At 42.7% G+C, this 20,118-nt stretch overlaps 2 protein-coding genes across 3 annotated transcripts; both read left to right on the top strand.

Moving 5' to 3' along the window:
* Positions 1 to 193: 193 nt before the first annotated feature.
* LOC115531230 (sulfotransferase family cytosolic 2B member 1) lies at positions 194 to 17,386 on the top strand. Of its 2 annotated transcripts, none has more exons than XM_030340362.1 (8): positions 194 to 1,626; positions 2,923 to 3,964; positions 14,132 to 14,279; positions 15,329 to 15,591; positions 15,925 to 16,051; positions 16,208 to 16,299; positions 16,632 to 16,812; positions 16,921 to 17,386. In XM_030340362.1, the coding sequence occupies exons 3-8, from the start codon at positions 14,141 to 14,143 to the stop codon at positions 17,028 to 17,030; spliced, it is 912 nt and encodes a 303-aa protein (XP_030196222.1). In that variant the 5' UTR covers positions 194 to 1,626; positions 2,923 to 3,964; positions 14,132 to 14,140; the 3' UTR covers positions 17,031 to 17,386. The 2 variants fall into 2 exon arrangements, with proteins under 2 accessions (XP_030196222.1, XP_030196224.1); XM_030340364.1 differs by having other exon boundaries at positions 200 to 1,626; positions 15,329 to 15,540.
* LOC115531239 (sulfotransferase family cytosolic 2B member 1-like) lies at positions 16,949 to 20,071 on the top strand. The gene is made up of 7 exons (XM_030340369.1): positions 16,949 to 17,003; positions 18,114 to 18,184; positions 18,258 to 18,466; positions 18,849 to 18,975; positions 19,133 to 19,224; positions 19,438 to 19,618; positions 19,716 to 20,071. The coding sequence occupies exons 3-7, from the start codon at positions 18,269 to 18,271 to the stop codon at positions 19,895 to 19,897; spliced, it is 780 nt and encodes a 259-aa protein (XP_030196229.1). The 5' UTR covers positions 16,949 to 17,003; positions 18,114 to 18,184; positions 18,258 to 18,268; the 3' UTR covers positions 19,898 to 20,071.
* The last annotated feature ends 47 nt before the right edge of the window (positions 20,072 to 20,118 follow it).

The following is a 20,118-nucleotide window of genomic DNA, read 5'->3' as shown; positions in this document are numbered from 1 at the left end:
TTTTCCCTGATAAATTAAATTCAACGAACAAAACCTGCAGCTGTCGTTGACGGACATTTTCGTGCAGACGCGCAAGGTGTTTGGTTTGTGTACAACCTGCGCGTGATTCCCGGCGCATGACATACGTCACAACCAAACGTTAGCGATTGGTTATGGCAGATCCAGAGTGGCACTGGGCAGATCCAATCATTTTAAACTTCAACAGACACCCGCCTTCAAGTGAGTTAACGTTTTGATTGATTAGGTCCAGACTCTCTGTACAAATGAAATGAAATTAAGTGAAGTACGAGAGTCTGGTAGAACCAGGCTAGCAGTTGTTAACCCTTTAGACAGAAACTCAACGGTGGAGCATTTTCAATCTGGTGGGTGGTTTCACTTTTTTGCGTTTTTATGCCCCGAAAGCGCCGTCGCCGTCTAAACGAAAAGGCACATCTGCTAAAATATTTTCTTAGACAATATAAGTATAACCTTGTTTGCTCTTTCTTTGTGGGTTTATCTCACAAAGGACTAGCAATTATTATTTGCTAGTCTATCCGTCCCTAGGGCACTCATCAGTTTGGCGAACAGGCCTTGGTGTTTGCATTAAGTCCCGTTTCTTCCCCTGCAGTCTGGAACATCTTGCAGACACATCCGAAGCTTGAGGACCTGATCCCTATTCATTTATTCACACATGTTGTAAAGGATTCGTAGGCATATCAAAATGGAATTTGTGCTTGCTTCACCATCAAGACCTTTCTCCAGCTTGTTAAACATATGATTCTGAGACCTTCTATAAAATGTGTTAAACTTCTGTAAAAGTCATTCTGAATATGGCCAACATCAAGCTAAAGACCAATCAATATAAATCAGTGCCACTAGCATGTAGCGTAGCAGAACTGCACCTCTGTATATGGGCAGTCACTCATCTGGTCCATAATGGTCCGATGCTCTCTTCAGTAGAGCTTTCTAGAGCAGAATAGCCGAGTGCAGGACACCAGTTTATTCTGGGGGAATTTACAGAGCTTTTTCTAGCAGAAGGTGTGACCTTGGACAATGGGCCAAATCGATTGTGAAAATATGCATCTGTGTCTATGATGCCCAGCCCACGCCATACACCAGTACCATCGCCACGTCCTGGCCAAAGGCTGATAACAACCAAGCGGAGGGTAACCCAGCCCCCCTCCTGTACTGAGAGTAATCCTGAATAGTACTGAGACAAAAAAGGGTTCAGCCGTAGACACATTCACATAATCTGCTGTACCCAAGGTTGCCTACGTGAAAACATGGCGCCTTTTGCATCCATTAAGAGAGTAACCAAAGGGCAAACCGTTTCAGGGCCGGATACTGCGATACCATAGACACGCCCAGGTAAGTACACAGAACACCACTAGATATGTCAGACAAAAAAAAAAAAAAGATTCCTTGATGGAAAAGGTGTCTATTAATTGCTGGTGTGTACTTGTGTAACTTTTACCCTTTAAATGAGGGGTATTTGATGTCTTCGGCCATTGCAGATTCACATAAACTTTTTTCTTCACTAATCTTAGTGGTTTTCGTTTCGGCTCTTGGTTCGATCACGTGAAGAGCTGGCTGGCTGCTAGAGAACAACAGCACATCATGTACATCTCCTATGAAGAGATGATCCTGGTAAGAAGACTACAAATACAGCTAAAAAAAACCCTCTTTACATCATGTGCACTATAACAATTTAGATCAATCTTAAAACTTAAAGGCACCCAGTGCAACTTTATGTAAACATTCAATGAAAAATAAACATTCAATTTCTAGTCTTTTTTACACGTAGTAAGTTTCAATGACTCCATACCATTACATATCGACATTCAAGGAGCAAAGATGAGACGTCGTTGTGTGGTGAGAACTGATAGAAAATCGTAAACAACAACAATCGCCGGTGGGGAGAAGCCATTTTTCCATTGACTGGAAGCCTGCTTTATTTATTGTAGGTTACAAAAAATAAAGAAAATGGCGGCATTGTTGTTGTTATCGATTTTCTATCAGTTCTCACCACACAACGACGTCACATCTTTGCTGCTTGAATGTCGGTATGTAATGGTATGGAGTTATTGAAACTTACTACGTGTAAAAAAGACTAGAAATTGAATGTTTATTTTTAAGCCTCGAAAGTTGCACTGGGTGCCTTTTAAAGTGGTTCTATATCATACTAAGAAAATGAATAGTCATGATGCTTTTAACCCATCCTTCTATGTAGAACCTCTAGGGGCAATTGCTTTGTCGCTAGTTTAGCGACTTTTTAGAGTTTAACACGGTTTTAAATTTAAGAAGTCACGTGACGTCTAATGCCGCGTTTCCACTGCAGGGTGCGGAACGGATCGGTTCCCAAAGGTGCGGTAGGGAGGGGGCGGTATAGCCCAGCTCAGTTCAGAGGTCGCGTTTCCACCGTCGACAGTACCCTTTAAGGTAGGCGGAATGTCGATCGCCGCGGCAGCTACGTAAACATCGTAAACAACGTCTTCCTCCCCAAGAATGCAGACGAACGTCTCCACCTCCTTGTTCGCCCAAGCAAGCGTTTTACGCGACATGTTAATTGTAAAGAATAATACCTCGAGGCTACTGTTTGTTTGTTTCTATCCCCACGTCGCCCGGAAGTGATGATTCTGTCGACCAATCAACGGAGGGGGTGTGTAGCTAGAATTTCCCGGGACCCTTTCAGGCGTCTCGTCTCGTTTTCAGTAGGCTACCCCAACGGAGGAGTACTGAAAACGAGGCCAAAACGGGTACAGCAGGCTCTGGTACAGCTAAGTCCGGGTCACGCCCACTTTTGGCGGTGGAAACTCAACCCGTACCGCACCTCCGACAGAACCGTTACGCACCCTGCAGTGGAAACGCGGTATTAGGCTCCATTGCTGTGTCATATGTACTTGTGGTTTAACCCGCAGCTGCGTTTTACCTTGATCTCAATAGGGGATTATCACGCTTCCTGGTTCCGGTGGCGGGATTTGTCTTCGTTGTGCATGAAAACTTCCGGCGCACTTCCACCATGGCTGAAACAAAGGCTAGATGTCACTGCTCTGTTCCACTTTGTACATCTAACAAACAACACCAACCCTACTTAAGTTTTCATGGATTCCCGACTGAAATGAGTCTAAGGAAGAAGTGGATTCAAGCGGTTCGCCGGGATGAAGGGCCAAACTTTAAAATAAAACAAGGTAGCACGTTTGTTTGTAGCCGGCACTAGTGAATCAGACTACAAACGCTACAGCTAGCAACCAACCGGGGTCACACCAAGCGACTGAAAATCGGGTCTGTACCCTCCCGTTTCCAGTGGAACAACTGGGGACTGCCAAGAAGGGGGTCTTTTTATAAAAGAGCATCAACTCGCTTAGGCCAAGACGTTCACCCATCCCTTCCTCTGGAGCAACCGCTGCCCTGTGAATAAGAGCCGATGGAGGAGATCGCAGCTTCGGTGGTGATGACAGAACATGATTTCGGTTCTGCTCCTAAACCAGGTTTGTCAGTGTTTGTTAGTGTTCTGAAATATTGGCCTACTATTACCCCATACTGTTCTTAAACCCACTTGGTTATACCGTGGGCCAACTACCGTTACCTGCTCCTTGGCTCCCTCCCCTGCTCCTTGGCTCCCTCCCCATCTGGATGAGTAAACAGCAAGTCAAGAACACCATGCCAAGCAAATTTGTGCAGTACAGTCCAGATGTTCGGGTAATCATCGACTGCACCGAGGTGACGTCGATGATTACCCGAACATCATCTTACAAGAACACAACAACCTTTAAGGCCTTGATTGGGATTGCCCCTTGTAGTGCTGTGACTTTTGTGTCAAGTCTCTTCACCGGCTCCATCTCCGACCCAGAGCTGACTGAACGAAGTGGACTGCTGGATTTACTGGAGCCAGGAGACGGCTGCATGGCAGACAAGGGTTTCACCATCGAGAAGCCACTAGCTGATCGTGGGGCAACGCTGATTATACCACCCTTCAAGATGACAGGTAGGCATGAAAGGAATGAACATTTCAAATTAAAACTTTGACCCAAATGTGACCATTAAGATATGTAGACAAATGTTTAAGATGGACTGAAGCACTCACAATAATATTACTAATTAATTTATCTTTAACCACTGCGCAGTTCACTGAAGAGGATGCTCTGAAAACACAAGCAATCTCTCGACTTCGAATCCTCATAGAAAGAGCAATAGGCAGTCAAGGAATAACGTATCTGGGAACGCACTGTCCTCTCACCTTGTCTGCGACAGTCAATCAGCTGTGGACCGTCTGCTGTGTGATGACCAACTTCCAGGGACCACTTGATTTAAAAGGCTACATCCCTGTTGAATAGTGTTTCTACTCAAACATGTACCTATAAATATAATATGTAAATATTAAAACGAGAGGCACTGAACATTTGGAGTGGTCCTGTTGCATATTCTCGAAAATGTCCAATCCCGGGTTGCTTTAACTCACTTCATTTATTATAAAGTCGTCGGCATGTTTCGGTATGGTAAATGGAGACTACGGAAGGAATTGTATCTAACACGAGTGAGAGGAAAATACCGTGATCTACTTCAAGCCCCCGGGCCTAAGCCCGGGGGCTCTCTGCGCCGTCTACCTATTGAACTCTTCTATGGGCCACGGGCAGAGGCCCGTGACCCTTCGCGGGTGTCGCTGAAAATCTCTGGCTGTTCACTCGACGTCCTCCGTACAGGACGTCAAGTGGGTGTGGCCTATGCAGTGGGCGTGGCCTAGTGGGCGTGGCCGGGGTGACGTTATGGCTTCGGCTTCTTCACTTAATTAAAGGTGAAGAGGGAGCAGCCTTCAATAACGTCATGCTCCCCTTGTGGCTATGTGAGGGTAACGCAGCTTATATGTTTGGTCCTACTTCCTAGTGGACAAGTGAGGGAAGCTTAGATTCTTAAAATACGTAACAATCCCTCCTTGGTCATCTCAGATGACCATACAATAATATTTTAGATCATAAACACCATTTACCACACCGAAAAACATATCCAAAGTAGGATCAATCATCGACACCATCAACCGTTGTGGGAAGAACTCTTGAAGAGAGGGAAAAAACCACTACGCGCTCATAATACTGAGACGGCATTCACCTTGTGGGTCTCATTGGAAATACAGGTCATTATTTAACAATACAACAATGAACATAAATCTTGTTATCATACAATCACATGGCCAAACAGCACACAAACAAAACTATCCATAGAAATCCTGAGCTAATACTTTTGGTTATGTGCAACAAGGTCATAAAATATTCAACAAGTGCAAAAGTAACGTAAAAATTGGTGGTCATAATGCAATTTTAAAATTTCAAAATGATTGATAGGCTAGCATGGATTTGGGGGGTTCAGGTGATCTTCGTGTATTGGTGCGCCGGTTCATGTGGGTGGTTTGGGCATGGATTTGGGGGGTTCAGGTGATCTTCGTGTATTGGTGCGCCGGTTCATGTGGGTGGTTTTGGGCGATGTTATTATCGTAGTCATTGTTTTTTCTGTCGCCGTCGGGCCTGTAATTCATGAACCCAAGACTCGTCCCTCCTTGTCAAGGGCTCAACTCAGAGAGGTTACTCCTACATCATGGGAGCCTCCAAACAGGTTCTCCGTCGTCGTCGTGTCAGTAACAGGTGGCCTGTAAAACAACCGTCTCAAGGAAGATCAACAGTACCATTATCAATGCAGCGATTCAGAAATAACGGGTTGTACTCGCAACCAAACAATACTATATAATAACAAACACAACTCGTCTTGGTGGTTCAATAATTAATTATTCAAGTAAATCCAGGATATTGATTATCTTAGACACAGGTGCTACAAATGGTGGCATTTTATTCTATATATTGTAACTGGATAGGGTCGGGCCCCTAAGGTGATGTATCGTTTACTTTCATCGGATCATATCTGATCCCCATGTAAGCCTGAATGGCACTTGGCACTTCTGTAGCGCCCACTGCTGTGGTGATCAGCAGATGCAGTAGCCCTCGTGCGCAGGGAATACAACGGCAGCCGGTGACAATTAACACGGTCTCTGCATTTATTCCCGCGACGGGCACTTACTGGATCGTGCCTTTCCACCTCCCAAACATATTCTCCATCCATGCTGTGAAAGGGTCATTAATGCCGGAGTTCTCTGCCAATTCTAACCTGAGGGATTGTAATTATGCCGGCGCCCTGGTTACCAACCCATCCGGAGCGTTATTTGATTTCCTCATGTGACTGTTAGTCCTTGCTCGGCGGTGGTAGTTTGTAGGCTCCGGGTGTGTGTGCATCTGGTTCTGGAACTTTTGTTTCTATTGCAGAAATACAAACTCATGTACAGCAGTTAGTTGTTCAAAAACATATTTCCATGAATTCTAATTTTAATTGTTTTACAGTATCTACTTTGATTGAATTGCACACTACATCCCTCCTTGCGCATGCTTCAGCCATGCGCATTGAATGACAACGAAAGCTAACAACACCGTAGTGCAACCAAGTTCCTATAACCAAAAAGATGTAAAAGGGAAATAACAATGTTAAAATGTGCATGTTCAATATCACTTCTGTGTTAACCGTATCTCATAATAACAGTTACCTTCATCATACTACCTGATTGTCCTACACTAACTATGTATATTGGATGACCTAATCTTCATTTATTCTACCTATTGCTCGCATTTGATGTTGTCCACACTTTGATTCACTCCTATGTACATTGCATACCACATCAAACGTGAATACGCCTTATTCTCTGCACAACATCCTATTGCGCCACTTTCTGCATACCACATCAAACGTGAATATGTCTTAGCAAAGTGAAGTAAAGTAAAACCCAGTTTTATCTTTACTTATTTTATAGCTATACATGTCCCGGACACGTTCATTACTATTTCCAAAACAGTTTTTTTAGCTACGCAGGTCCCAGACCTAACTATACCATTACATGAACAGTATTTATTATTATAATTATCTAGTTTTTTGTTGGTCAACATCAAATCGATACATTAATTCAACCTTCTGACTTACTGACCTACCCGATTTCTCCCCGTGTGAGCCCGCGAATGACAACTCTCCCGGGGCCTCCCCATGAGCCCCACCGTTACCACCTCAGAACACTGCAGGAACGATTAGTCGATTAACGTGTGGCCCGGAGGCTCCCAGGAAGTGCCACAATCCTACGGCTGACACCCGGTGAATCTTGAGCTAGGTCAATCAAAACCGTCTAAACTAGGTAGAATAAAGAGTCATCCAAACCTACAACAATTATGCACATCTGGGTATTAAATATATGTTGATATTCTACAAACAAAACAAAAACTGAACCTAAAAGAAAAATTCAGAAGTCATCGGATGAAACAAATGTTATTGTAATTGAACTACAGCAGTTGAGCTAACTCCCGCCTTGGGCACCGATTAAAACCCTGAATGTCGGGCATCCATCACTGCTTGGGTTGCAAAGGCCTGAAGAGGAAGAACAAATTTAGTACAAATGTGAACATTTACAGATCATTTAAACTATTAATGTTGGTGAATCAAAAAACATTGATTACAACCTACACAAACATTTGCGTGTTTTGCCGATATCAACTAGGGAGTGGCTCACTGTATTTCAGCACCCAGACACACAGACCCTCAAATATACAAACACTTAGGCCCCGTCCACACGAAGCCGAAACGGGCGAAACCGTTACGGATTCGATCTATCCGGTTTCGAAGTATCTCCGTAAAGACGAAGCCAAGCGAAACCGGATAGATCTGTAGAAACGCTGTAGTAAACATTCCAGGCCCATAAGGGGCGCTGCTTCTGGTACACAAATCCAGAAGAAGAAGATGCGAGCATGCGCATAAAGGCTGCCCCCCGAACCGCTAACAACACAAACAAACAGCTCTTCTACGATGGCGAACTAGATTCTTCATAAATAATGGCTTAGCAACCAAACAAGGGACATGATATGCTGCAGAACGATTACAAGCTTGTAGTCCGCCATCATCTTTTTTGTTGTGATTTCTGAGACTCCGCGGGCTTAAGAGCCATTGGCTAGGAGGTCGAGGGGTGGGGCGATGACGTCATGGTTTGCGGTTTCAGTCGGTTTCAGGCGTCCACACGAAACCAAAACGAAACCGGATAGATTTGAAACCACCTCCGAGGGTGGTTTCAGAAGTTTGCGGTTTCGGTCAGCGGATTCGCCGGCTTCGTGTGGACGGAAGGCCGAACCGTACAAGACCTTTGCGGTTTCGCCATGAAATCGGCTTCGTGTGGACGGGGCCTTAACTAAATGTACATCCTGGTTCCAACACATGGCTAGGTGTGAGGGTGGGAGGGGGCAAGGGGAAGAAAGAACAATAAGACAAGAACCTCAACCCAACCAACAACAGCGAGGCCACTTGCATCTCTATTGTTAGTTAAATCGAAGCCCCCGTCCCACCGTTCCCGATCTTCTTTAAGCAATATGAATGAGGAAGGGTAGGGGAAGAGAATGTTTGCAGGGACAAAGGGTGGGGAGGGGGGGATCCGACGACTGGACCTGTGGACAAAGGGATGGAACAATGAGGCCTCGCTTTTGATGCGCAGAGGTATGGCAAGCCGAGTGTGCCACAATTCGACTTCAATTAAACGCGTTCTGAAACGCCAGCACGCGTGCCCAGAACGCGTTTTGGTTTTCCAGAACGCGTTCCGGCGTTTCAGCGCGCGCGCCCAAAACGCGTTCCGGCGTTTCAGCGCGCACGCCCAGCGTTTCAGCGCGCGCGCCCAGAACGCGTTCTGGCATTTCAGCGCGCGCGCCAAGAACGCGTTCCGGCATTTCTGCGCGCGCGCTCAGAACGCATATTAGCATATTAACAGCACGCGTGCTGTTAATATGCTAATTCGCTCCTCCCCTCAATTTTCTCAGCCAATAGATTTGAGCCGTTTTCACCTAATCATATGCTAGGGCAAACACACAGACAACATCAGTCGAGACCATAGCTCTTCTTTCGCGAATCTTTTCTGTTGTGTCGTTCTTAAAGTCGAAAGATGTTAAGATGTTTCAAATTAGGTGGTTAATGTGGAGGTGGTGAACACTACAAGTACATACACTTTGACTATACACTATCTAAGCTACTTGACCGAACATTGTGTATGGTAAGTGCCGTGGCAACTATGATAACATAATTAAAAAATACTTTTATTTATAGCGTATCGTTCAGGGGCGTTGCTAGACCTAGAGTTTTACTGGGGCACAGGCCCCCAACTGCCAACATTTTTTTTTTTACGTGTGCACAATATGAAATAGATTGATACAGAAGGTTATGTACGAGCTTCAAAATCATTGTCACTGTCATACTGTAGGCTATATTAAAGCACTGGTAAAGGTAAAGACGCAAAGATGGATTCATGAGTACCGTACAATTATATTTATTTAAACACATACACATCTCAAAGATTTACAAATAAGGTAACTGACAAATAAACAAAAAGTCTCTTTATGACCTTCACCTCTTTATCAGGAGAAGTCTACACATCTATATTTATTTAGAAGCTGTGTGGAAACAGCATAATTTTGCCAGAACGACATGTACTAAAAAGGCAAGAAACAAGGTTTAAAACTAATAGAATTTCTGACTTAAGGTGAGGTGGCTCATTGCCACCAATCAACCTGGAAAATGTTATAGAACCATCAAAGCTCGTAAATTAAACTAAATAAGTCCATACACTACTGCATAGAGCCTTTTTAAATGATAATTCTTTCACTATTAAGCTGTATCGCCGCGCCTTCATGGTGGCAAAGCGGTCAATAACGTGGCTTTGACTCACTTTGCATAGTTGCTCCTTTTCAATGGACAAAAGAGAAAGTTGGTGAAGCCTTCCTTGCCCCATGGTGGACCTAAGCCAGGTGTGGAGCCTTCTCGACACACTGAAAGATCGCTCACAACTACAACTGTTTACAGGAATTGTGAGTGCAATGATCTGAATTATCTGTGTCAGTGTTGGGAACATTGTTGGATCCAGTATGTTAAAAACACCCTGTATATCCATAATTTCCTTTTTTGTGTTAAGGAAGTTTTTGTCCACTAAAACTTCAAGTTTTGAATACAGACAATTTTTCATTCATTATTAATTTTCCGCGTGTGTGCGTGCACGCATGGTGTGTGTGTGTGTGTGTGTGTGTGTGTGTGTGTGTGTGTGTGTGTGTGTGTGTGTGTGTGTGTGTGTGTGTGTGTGTGTGTGTGTGTGTGTGTGTGTGTGTGTGTGTGTGTGTGCTATAAAACTACAGGCTACAGACGCTCAGTATTGAAAAACTGGTGCTAATTATATGGGCAACATTCTTTAACAGCAATCAAGTTGTCATTGTTTGTGTCAAACAAGTTGTGAATTTGTTGTAACGTTAAAAAAGGAGATGACTTACTCTGGGCTGTTTCCAGCTCCCGTGGTTTCCAACGAAACATGATCAACAAAAAAACAAGGAATTGAAAGCTACTTACAATATGCCTAGGTTACATTAATTTCCCCTGATGGCAGCAATGTTCCACTTTCAGCTGGAATTCACGGTACATCAAAACCACACGTCTTCTTTCGATTTCAGTTCCCTTTATTTATTCACACAGTTCAGCAGCGGCATTTATTCAGAATCAGAGCCCAAATTAAAGCTGCATTTAGGGCGACTATCACTACCCAGCAGAAAAATAGATGCACTATAAATGGTTTTGTATAGCAGTCACGAACATGAGCATAGTTGTGGAAATGCTGGTGTTAGAAAACAAAGTTGACGGGAATTAAAGTGCTGCACATCGACTGTACAAATGTAGATTATTCATCACAAGAATTTTAATTCAGAAATCGAATAGGCTAATTAACTCTGAATTGTGAGATAAAATTCAGCATTCTGATAATAAAGTCAGAATACTTGGATAAAATCCGAATTCTGATAATTAAATCCAGCATTAAAGGTTCATTTAAGAAGGTTCTCCCCAGTCATTTGTCGCCTGGTCGCAGTGTTGAGTTTTTTTTTTTAAAGTAGTTCACTAGTCATAGCGTGCAAATAAATTGCAGTGTCAGAATTCTGAGAATTTTGTCAGCATTCAGATTTCTCAGAATTCTCTTATGCTGCAAATTAAAGCGCTACTACTAGCAAACTAATTTCAGCGTGACTGGAGAGAACTTCCTTAAATTAACCTTTAATGCTAGATTTGCATCAACGCTATTGTGTGAATTAGTATGGTTCTCTTTCATGGAAGCCGGAAGTGGGAGATTCCTTATTTTTTTTACCATTATTGTTTTATTAACAAATTTCTCCTACAGGGGATTGATAAAGTTCTATCTAGACTATTGAACAGAAAGAAACACTTGGTCATACTTTACACACTTTACCACTGAAACATTCAGAAGAGTCACGTGGACGAATCCGTAAATAACTGATTTTTTTCATTGGTTGTTGCGTTAAATCTTACCCAGATACAGTAGGGGTATTTTCTGATTGGCTTTTATGTAGCCCCTTTCGTTTTTTGATTGGCTGGTAAGAGGCAGGCTCGACTGAAGACTCCAGAGGCAGCAGGAGATGCACTTGATGAATCCTGCCGATTCCATAGCGAGAGCGGCGCTTCTGCAGATGAATTTAATAATGATCAATGGAATTTTACTGGGGCACTGGAGACTTTTACTGGGGCACGTGCCCCAGTAAAAAGGGGCTGACGACGCCTCTGGTATCGTTTATTACATTTATTTATTACAGCATTACATGAGTCAGCTTATTCGTCTTCTGAGTACAATAAAAACAATAAAAGAGTTCAGAAGTTAGAGTTAAAATTCCATTAGAAGTAAATAAGTCCGTCTGAAGTATTAACATGCAGTTGCAGGTTTTAGCCTGTACGTGGTAGTAGCCTATAAGACGAGGTATAATTCACTTCATCAGTTGGAATGAGACAGATAGAAAAAACTATATATATATATATATATATATATATATGTATATATAATATAGGGAGGTGAGGAGATAGATACTACTACAACTGATACTATTGGTAACCAACTGGTAGGTATTGGTACCCAACAGACCAAGCCCTTTAGGAAGACTTCCATCCTGCTCCTGTCACATTACATAAATAGTTGGTGTATAGCCTATATAAATGCAGAAAATATTGCAGCCAAAATTGCCCCCAAAATATTCACAACATTTACCATTTAACCATCCCTTTTCACATTAAACTGGCCTCTACTCTTGATACATTTGTAACTCACCTACAAACTCACTCATAGCCTTTAATTTAGTGAAACGTTTTGGTCACCTTTTTCCTATTTCTTTTTCACAGTGTCTACACGTCAGGTCATGGTGAGGAATATATTAATCATATATTTATATTAGCTAGTTAGTATGTTATTACTATATTGTTATTAAGTGAACATTAGTCCATGTGTTACAAACAAACAGCAGAAATCAAATGCCGGGAGGAGGGAGAAGCCTGTCTGGGCAGGCTCTATACACTGCGGTCCCGGTCCAACCAGCACCTGCCGACAATCTCCTGATTAGGAGTGAGAGAAACTGATTCGCGAAAGAAGAGCTCTGGTCTCGACTGATGTTGTCTGTGTGTTTGCCCTAGCATATGATTGGGTGAAAACGGCTCAAATCTATTGGCTGAGAAAATTGAGGGGAGGAGCGCATTAGCATATTAACAGCACGCGTGCTGTTAATATGCTAATATGCGTTCTGAGCGCGCGCGCAGAAATGCCGGAACGCGTTCTTGGTGCGCGCGCTGAAATGCCAGAACGCGTTCTTGGCGCGCGCGCTGAAATGCCAGAACGCGTTCTGGGCGCGCGCGCTGAAACGCCGGAACGCGTTCTGGGCACGCGTGCTGGCGTTTCAGAACGCGTTTAATTGAAGTCGAATTGTGGCACACTCGGCTTGCCATACAGAGGTGTTCGATGCGGGGCTGCAGTGCAGAGAAATATACGCAAGTCGTCCTCCACCTGCAGCCTTGATCTGTATTTGTTTTTAATCAGGGTCAGTGCGGAAGGGGATTAAGACTTCCATAGCTTTAGTGGAGATCTGGGGGAACTCGCTCTCCACAGACAATGCAGGAACGCATTCAAAATCATATTTCCGACGTTTTTTGCGGGGTCCTGTCTCCTCCCTTAATGCTGACTCCTGTTGACTTGGGACAAGGAAACGATGCATTTTAAAACTACTACACGCAAGAACAATTATCGATATCAATAGAGCTGCATACAAATGAGTATTTTTTTCTTTGTGTGTCGCGTGTAGCGCAACCCATAGCCGCGGGAACGTATTCTCAGCAGGGGGTGCTGGAAAAAAAAAACTCAGCCTGGACTAGACTCGCAACTCGCTACATTGATAAAAAAAAGATATATAGCAGCGCAGCTCAATTACACCAGTGCATGCGCGCACAGTCGAAAATCGATCTTTGTGTTCACACCATGGTTCACATCCAGCTGCCCACAGAAAGTTTAGCACACCACCGCTCCCCTCACACTTTTTCATATAACTTTTTTTCAGCACTAGGTCATATGAGCATTAAATAAATGCTGCGTCTCAAAATGCCTTGGACAGCAGCGAGGATGACTCGCTTTGCCACGGGCCGAAACAGTGCGGAGCGACCACAGCCAGAGCGAACACAGCGGGGCAGAGGAGTGTCAGGAATAGTCTTTGGTGTACACATCTGTAGGCCTACGGCCTATTTGCACTAGTGGCAATGCAGTGTTTTATTCTATGCCTTTTTATTTTCGTATATTATTTCAATGAATACAATTTATTTATTTATAAAAATAAGATCTGGTCTTTAAATCTTTTTTCCAACTATAGGTCGTCTTACAAAGAGGTTTGTGTTTATATACCAATACGGTACAGCGGGCGCTCACATGACGTTAAGCATTTCCTGGTGCATAATGTGACGCTTCAGAACCTAAAATCCCGTTTCTCCCCGTTCACACGACAACACATAAACGGCGTTTTCAGAAATCTCCACTTTGGCCGGAGTTTTTAGAAATAATCGTTTTCTGTGATAAGACAGGGCCTCAGACAGCACCCCTACTTCCCGCGGTACTGGCGCCTCCCCTTTGCCTCTTTGGCGCCCCCATGGGAGGCGCGCCTCACCTATTCAAAACCGCTGCGCATAGACTAAAGTCTGAATGCTTCAATGAAATCTTGCTTTTCAACTACCATTCCTATCCATGCAGGTTGCAGCTATGGCAGAAGAGGAGCTGTATATCGTGTACAAGGGTGTGTATTTGGTCAAACTGACCCATACCCCAGAGAGCCTGAAATACTACGAGGAGTTCTCTTTCCGTCCAGATGACATTCTGATTGTTACTTATCCCAAGTCAGGTAAGAGCATTCCTGGATACCCAATGGAAGTAAATGGCGGACGATTGATGCATCAAATAGTGAAAAGTAGTTTTGATAAATTAGTTTTTATGTAGTATGCAGGTGGGAAGGTTTAATAATTAGTATGTATAAATTGTTATGCATGTATATTACGTGGTGGTCGTTTTCATCATGTTTAACATTCAAAAGCAAATGTTAACAGTTCAATAACCAACACAACACAATCAAACATGGCCGATAGCAAGAAAAAAATATCAAATTTAGTTTCATAGCCCATTTTCCTCCTTCCTGTTGTTCAGTTCCAGCTGCTCTGAGCGTAGTCTCCACGAAAAGGCTTTTGCATTTCAAATACAAAATATATAAGCCTTGTTAGGCCTCTGCATGCGATCTGTTTTCGTGGAGTCCGCGTTGCCCGGGCCGCGGTGCCCGTGTTTCCCTGGCCATTCATTCGTTCACGGGGCATGGCGGGAGTCGCGGGAGACGCGGGAGTGATCGCGGTGCCCAAGGTCAAGGTGCCGGGCCGCATGGTGCCAACCTTTTCTTCCTCAACTCTTCTCTCTCTCTCTCTCTCTCTCTCTCTCTCTCTCTCTCTCTCTCTCTCTCTCTCTCTCTCTCTCTCTCTCTCTCTCTCTCTCTCTCTCTCTCTCTCTCTCTCTCTCTCTCTCTTTGGAAGTTGAATTGCATGTCATGAATATTCATTCATATTTTTTGCACCAAAACTGACTCAAGAGGCATTCATTGATATTAGTGACCAACGCAAAATCAATGAAAAATGATGCACTGACAACTTTAAGCAATATAACACGAATGTGAGTGGGGTTGTTAGTTTATTTGTATTTTTTTATTGGGGGGGGGGGCGCCAGAGGATCAGGGTAAGGTCAGGGGGGCGTTTGCTCAAAAAAGGTTGAGAACCACTGGTATAAGCCAATACATCACAACCAAGTGATTGGTTGGCAAATAAAAGCACATGAATCAAATAAGACAACTGCAACAGGAAACACACAACAGCATCACAAACCCCACAATAACAACCTGCGTGATGCTTTCAGGGACAACATGGATGCAGGAGATAGTACCTCTGATCCTGAGCCAGGGAGACCCAGTAGTGGTGGACACTGTGCCCAGCTGGGACCGGGTCCCCTGGTTGCACACTAACAGGGCCCGTCACCTTAACCTGGACCAGAGACCGTCCCCACGCGTCTTCATTACTCACTTCCAGTACAACATGATGTCAACAGGCTTCCTCAAGGTCCAACCCAGGGTACGCTTTGCAGCTTGGAGCCATACAGATTCATTATGGAAAGAGCAAGGGGTATCTGTACTTTTACTCAAGGAAGCTGTGTATTCTGCTCGCCTCTGTAAATGTCCCTGAAAACTGCTATTTTAAAATTTTAAACTATTTGTATGCTCAATCTTTAAAATGTAGTCATTGAGCAGATTTTCTTGCCTGCTAGGTGAATTAGGATGAGCAACAATCAAAATGTTATTGCTGAGGTAAAGCCACGTGTGTGTGTGTGTGTGTGTGTGTGTGTGTGTGTGTGTGTGTGTGTGTGTGTGTGTGTGTGTGTGTGTGTGTGTGTGTGTGTGTGTGTGTGTGTGTGCGTACATGCGTGTGTGTGTGTTTGTGTTTTTCTTTTTTATTTAGGTAATTTATGTGATGAGGAACCCGAGAGATGTATTCACTTCCTACTTTCACTTTAGTAGGATGGCCTCCTTCTTGGTTAGTCCAGGGACACAGACTGAATTTCTCAACATATTTCTTGATGGAAAAGGTATACAGTATATGGATTGCTTGTGTATAGCGTTTGTTCACTTTTACCCTTTGTGTTTGTTTTCACTGCTTGGCCTAATATTTAATCCAGAGACAGGTATTCGGTCATCTTTGGCCATTGCACATTCACATAAACTTTTTTCATCTCTAATCTTAGTGATTTTTGGCTCTTGGTTCGATCACGTGAAGGGCTGGCTGTCTGCCACAGAACAGCACATCATGTACATCTCCTATGAAGAGATGATCCTGGTAAGAAGACTACAAATACAGCTAAAAAAAAAACTGCATCATGTACACTATAACAATCTAGATCAATCTTAAAACTTAAAATGGTTCTATATCATACTAAGAAAATGAATAGTCATGACGCTTTTAACCCATCACTCTATGTAGAACCTCTAAGGTTTTGTTTTTTGAACCCCAGAAGGGTGAGATATCAAAGGTCTGTATCGAACCTACATAGGCTGGGAGTGGCAAAAATAAACCAGACTGATGCAAAGAGAGACGATGCTAATGATTATTTAGGATGATGATGATGATGGATACTCTAGTAACTGTGCTTTGGTAACCTGTTGCTGTAGGACCTGGAGGCCTCTGTGACACGGATGGCTCAGTTCTTGGACACACCTCTGGATTCTGAGATGATAAGGAAGATTACCGATCGATGTGTGTTTAAGAATATGAAAAAGAACAAAATGTCAAACTACTCCCTGGTCCCCAATACAATTATGGACCAGAATGTATCAGAGTTCCTTAGGAAAGGTAAGGGATTACTAAGAACAGAATCCCACATTTAACAGTATGGTGAATCATATCATTAGTCCTATGTATATGACTTCTTCATCATTCATCTTATCTTTTCTTTTTCAGGTATTGCTGGAGACTGGAAGGATCATCTAACTGTAGCAGAGGCGGAACACTTTGATGCATTTTACCAAAAGAAAATGCAGGATGTAAAATACAATTTTTTTTGGGATTAGAAAATATAATTATTGTGTTTTCTATCATGGCCTGGGGCAAAGTAGCCAACCAATTGTTAAAGTGCTGTTACTAATGGCCATGATTCATCATGATTTAAAACCACAATCAGAGTCTAAAATTTATATTTCTAATGTTATTTTGTCTCGTTAACTTAGTATGAGCAGGTGTAACGTAACATGTGTAACAAAGCAGCTTAATAACGATAAGGGATAAATTCAGTTTTTTCTCTCTAAGAAATGTGTTAATTTGCTGAGACTAGCTCAGAGAAGATTTGAATGACTTGCCTTCATGAATACAGACTGGGATTTCATTCAAATCCCTTCAAATTCGTGAAATAAATTATATCTCACCTATATTAATGTGTCTATTCCTGGTTGTGGGTGAGGGAAACATTCTATAACAAAAAAAAAATGCTTGATCCGATGAAGCAGCACCACTTTGCACGTTTGCTAATTTTATTGCGAATCATATCTCTTCGGTGTAGGTTAGCGCAGTAAATACTATATAATAATTACAAATGATGAGATACTCCTTTATATGCCTTCACATTAGGGGCACTATGCAACAGCATAGTCTGCGGCAAGAAATGGCCCTGCTTGTACCTTTGCCTTACCTTCCGTTTAGCAAATATTTTGCACCAAATCAAATGTTTTTGTCTGATAAATGGCTTGGTTCCAGGCTAACAAATCTTTATTTAACGATTCTTAGAAAGTTCAATAGAGAAAAAGAAATTGAAAAAAAGGGGGCGTCACTATTCAGTCGCCTTTTGAAAGGCGCCTCTAAATTAAATGTATTATAATTATTATTATGAACCCTGACCCTAACCCTATTCTAATAGTACCCAACAATTAAATTATTTACCCCCAAAAAATCGTCATAAACCTGTTGGTAGAACAGCTATAAATTAGGCCTGCATAAAATAGGGTTGAACTTCACCGACCATGCACACCAAGAAGTAATAGAACAGCATGTAATTCCTTTATTATTTACTTTTGTTAACCTTCATTGATTCAGGACTGTAGAGCAAAGTCTGAATGCTTCTATATGTGTTTCACTTGTCAACTACCATTCCAATCATACAGGTTGCAGATATGACAGAAGAAGACCTGTATACCGTCACAACCAGTTGGCAAAAAATAAGCGCATGAATCAAGTAAGACGACTGCAACAGGAAGTACACAACAGCACCACAAACCCCACAATAACACCCTGCGTGATGCTTTCAGGGACAGTATGGATGCAGGAGATAGTACCTCTGATCCTGAACCAGGGAGACCCAGTAGTGGTGGACACTGTGCCCAACTGGGACCGGGTCCCCTGGTTGGAGGCCAGAGCATATATCCATAACCTGGACCAGAGACCGTCCCCACGGGTCTTCGTTACTCACTTCCAGTACAACATGATGCCAACGGGCTTCCTCAAGGTCAAACCGAGGGTATGCTATACAGATTGGAGCCATAGAGGTTCATTATGTAAAGATATAAACCAATGGAAATGTCCGTCCCTGTACATTTTTAACTATTTGTATGCTCCGACTTTATAATTTAGTCATTGAGCAGATGTTCTTGCCTGCTAGGTGAATTGGGATGAGTAACAATCAAAATGTTATTGCTGAGGTAAAGCCACGTGTGTGTGTGTGTGTGTGTGTGTGTGTGTGTGTGTGTGTGTGTGTGTGTGCGCGTGTGTGTGTGTGTGTGTGTGTGTGTGTGTGTGTGTGTGTGTGTGTGTGTGTGTGTGTGTGTGTGTGTGTGTGTGTGTGTGTGTGTGTGTGTGTGTGTGTGTGTGCGTGCGTGCGTGTGTTTTTCTTTGTAATTTAGGTAATTTATGTGATGAGGAACCCGAGAAATGTATTCACTTCCTACTCACACTTTAGTAGGATGGCCTCCTTCTTGGTTAGTCCAGGGACACAGACTGAATTTCTCAACAAATTTCTTGATGGAAAAGGTATACAGTATATGGATTGCTTGTGTATAGCGTTTGTTCACTGTTACCCTTTGTGTTTGTTTTCACTGCTTGGCTTAATATTTAATCCAGAGACAGGTATTCGGTCGACTTTGGCCATTGCACATTCACATAAACTTTTTTTCGTCTCTAACCTTAGTGATTTTTGGCTCGTGGTTCGATCACGTGAAGGGCTGGCTGTCTGCCACAGAACAGCACATCATGTACATCTCCTATGAAGAGATGATCCTGGTAGGAAGACTGCAAATACAGCTCTGTTAATCATGTACATTATAAGAATCTAGATCAATCTTAAAACTTAAACTGGTTATATTTAATGCTACTAATAATAATCATGACACTTATAACACATATTTAGATTATATATTCATACAGATGAAGATGGGGATGATGATGATAATTAATACTCTAGTAACTGTGCTTTGGTAACCTCTGTTGCTGTAGGATCTGGAGGCCTCTGTGACGAGGATGGCTCAGTTCTTGGACACACCTCTGGATTCTGAGATGATAAGGAAGATTACCGATCGATGTGTGTTGAAGAATATGAAAAAGAACAAGATGTCGAACTACTCCCTGATGCCAAGTACAATGATGGACCAGAATGTGTCAGATTTCCTCAGGAAAGGTAAGGGATTACTATGAGCAGAAACACACATTTATGGTTGATCTTATCATTAGTCCTCAATACTTCTTCATCATTTATCATATATCTTCTTTCTCAGGTATTGCTGGAGACTGGAAGAATCATCTTACTGCAGCAGAAGCGGAATACTTTGATGAATTTTACCGAAAGCAAATGAAGGATGTAAAATACACATTTTTTTGGGATTCGTTTTGTGTGTTCTATCATGTCCTGGGGCAAAGCCAACCCATTGTAAAAGTACTATTCCTAACAGCATCATGATTTAAAATCACAATCAGCATTTCTTAGACGGAGACGATCTTGACAGAAAACGCAAAAGTGGCGTTGCGTTCTCACCTTTTATTCAGCGTTTAACAGGCACTGTTCAACAGGCCCACCCCAAACTTTTCTGAAAAAAATAAAAAATAAAATAATATATAATATATTTTCAATTTATTGCACGGCTCTTTTCAATGCTGTTGAACGAAAGTGTCAAGGGAAGT

The sequence above is a fragment of the Gadus morhua genome, chromosome 18, assembly GCF_902167405.1.
Source record: "Gadus morhua chromosome 18, gadMor3.0, whole genome shotgun sequence".
Taxonomy (NCBI): domain Eukaryota; kingdom Metazoa; phylum Chordata; class Actinopteri; order Gadiformes; family Gadidae; genus Gadus; species Gadus morhua.
The sequence above is the reverse complement of the archived record's forward strand: the minus strand, read 5'-3'. Positions and strand labels throughout refer to the sequence as shown.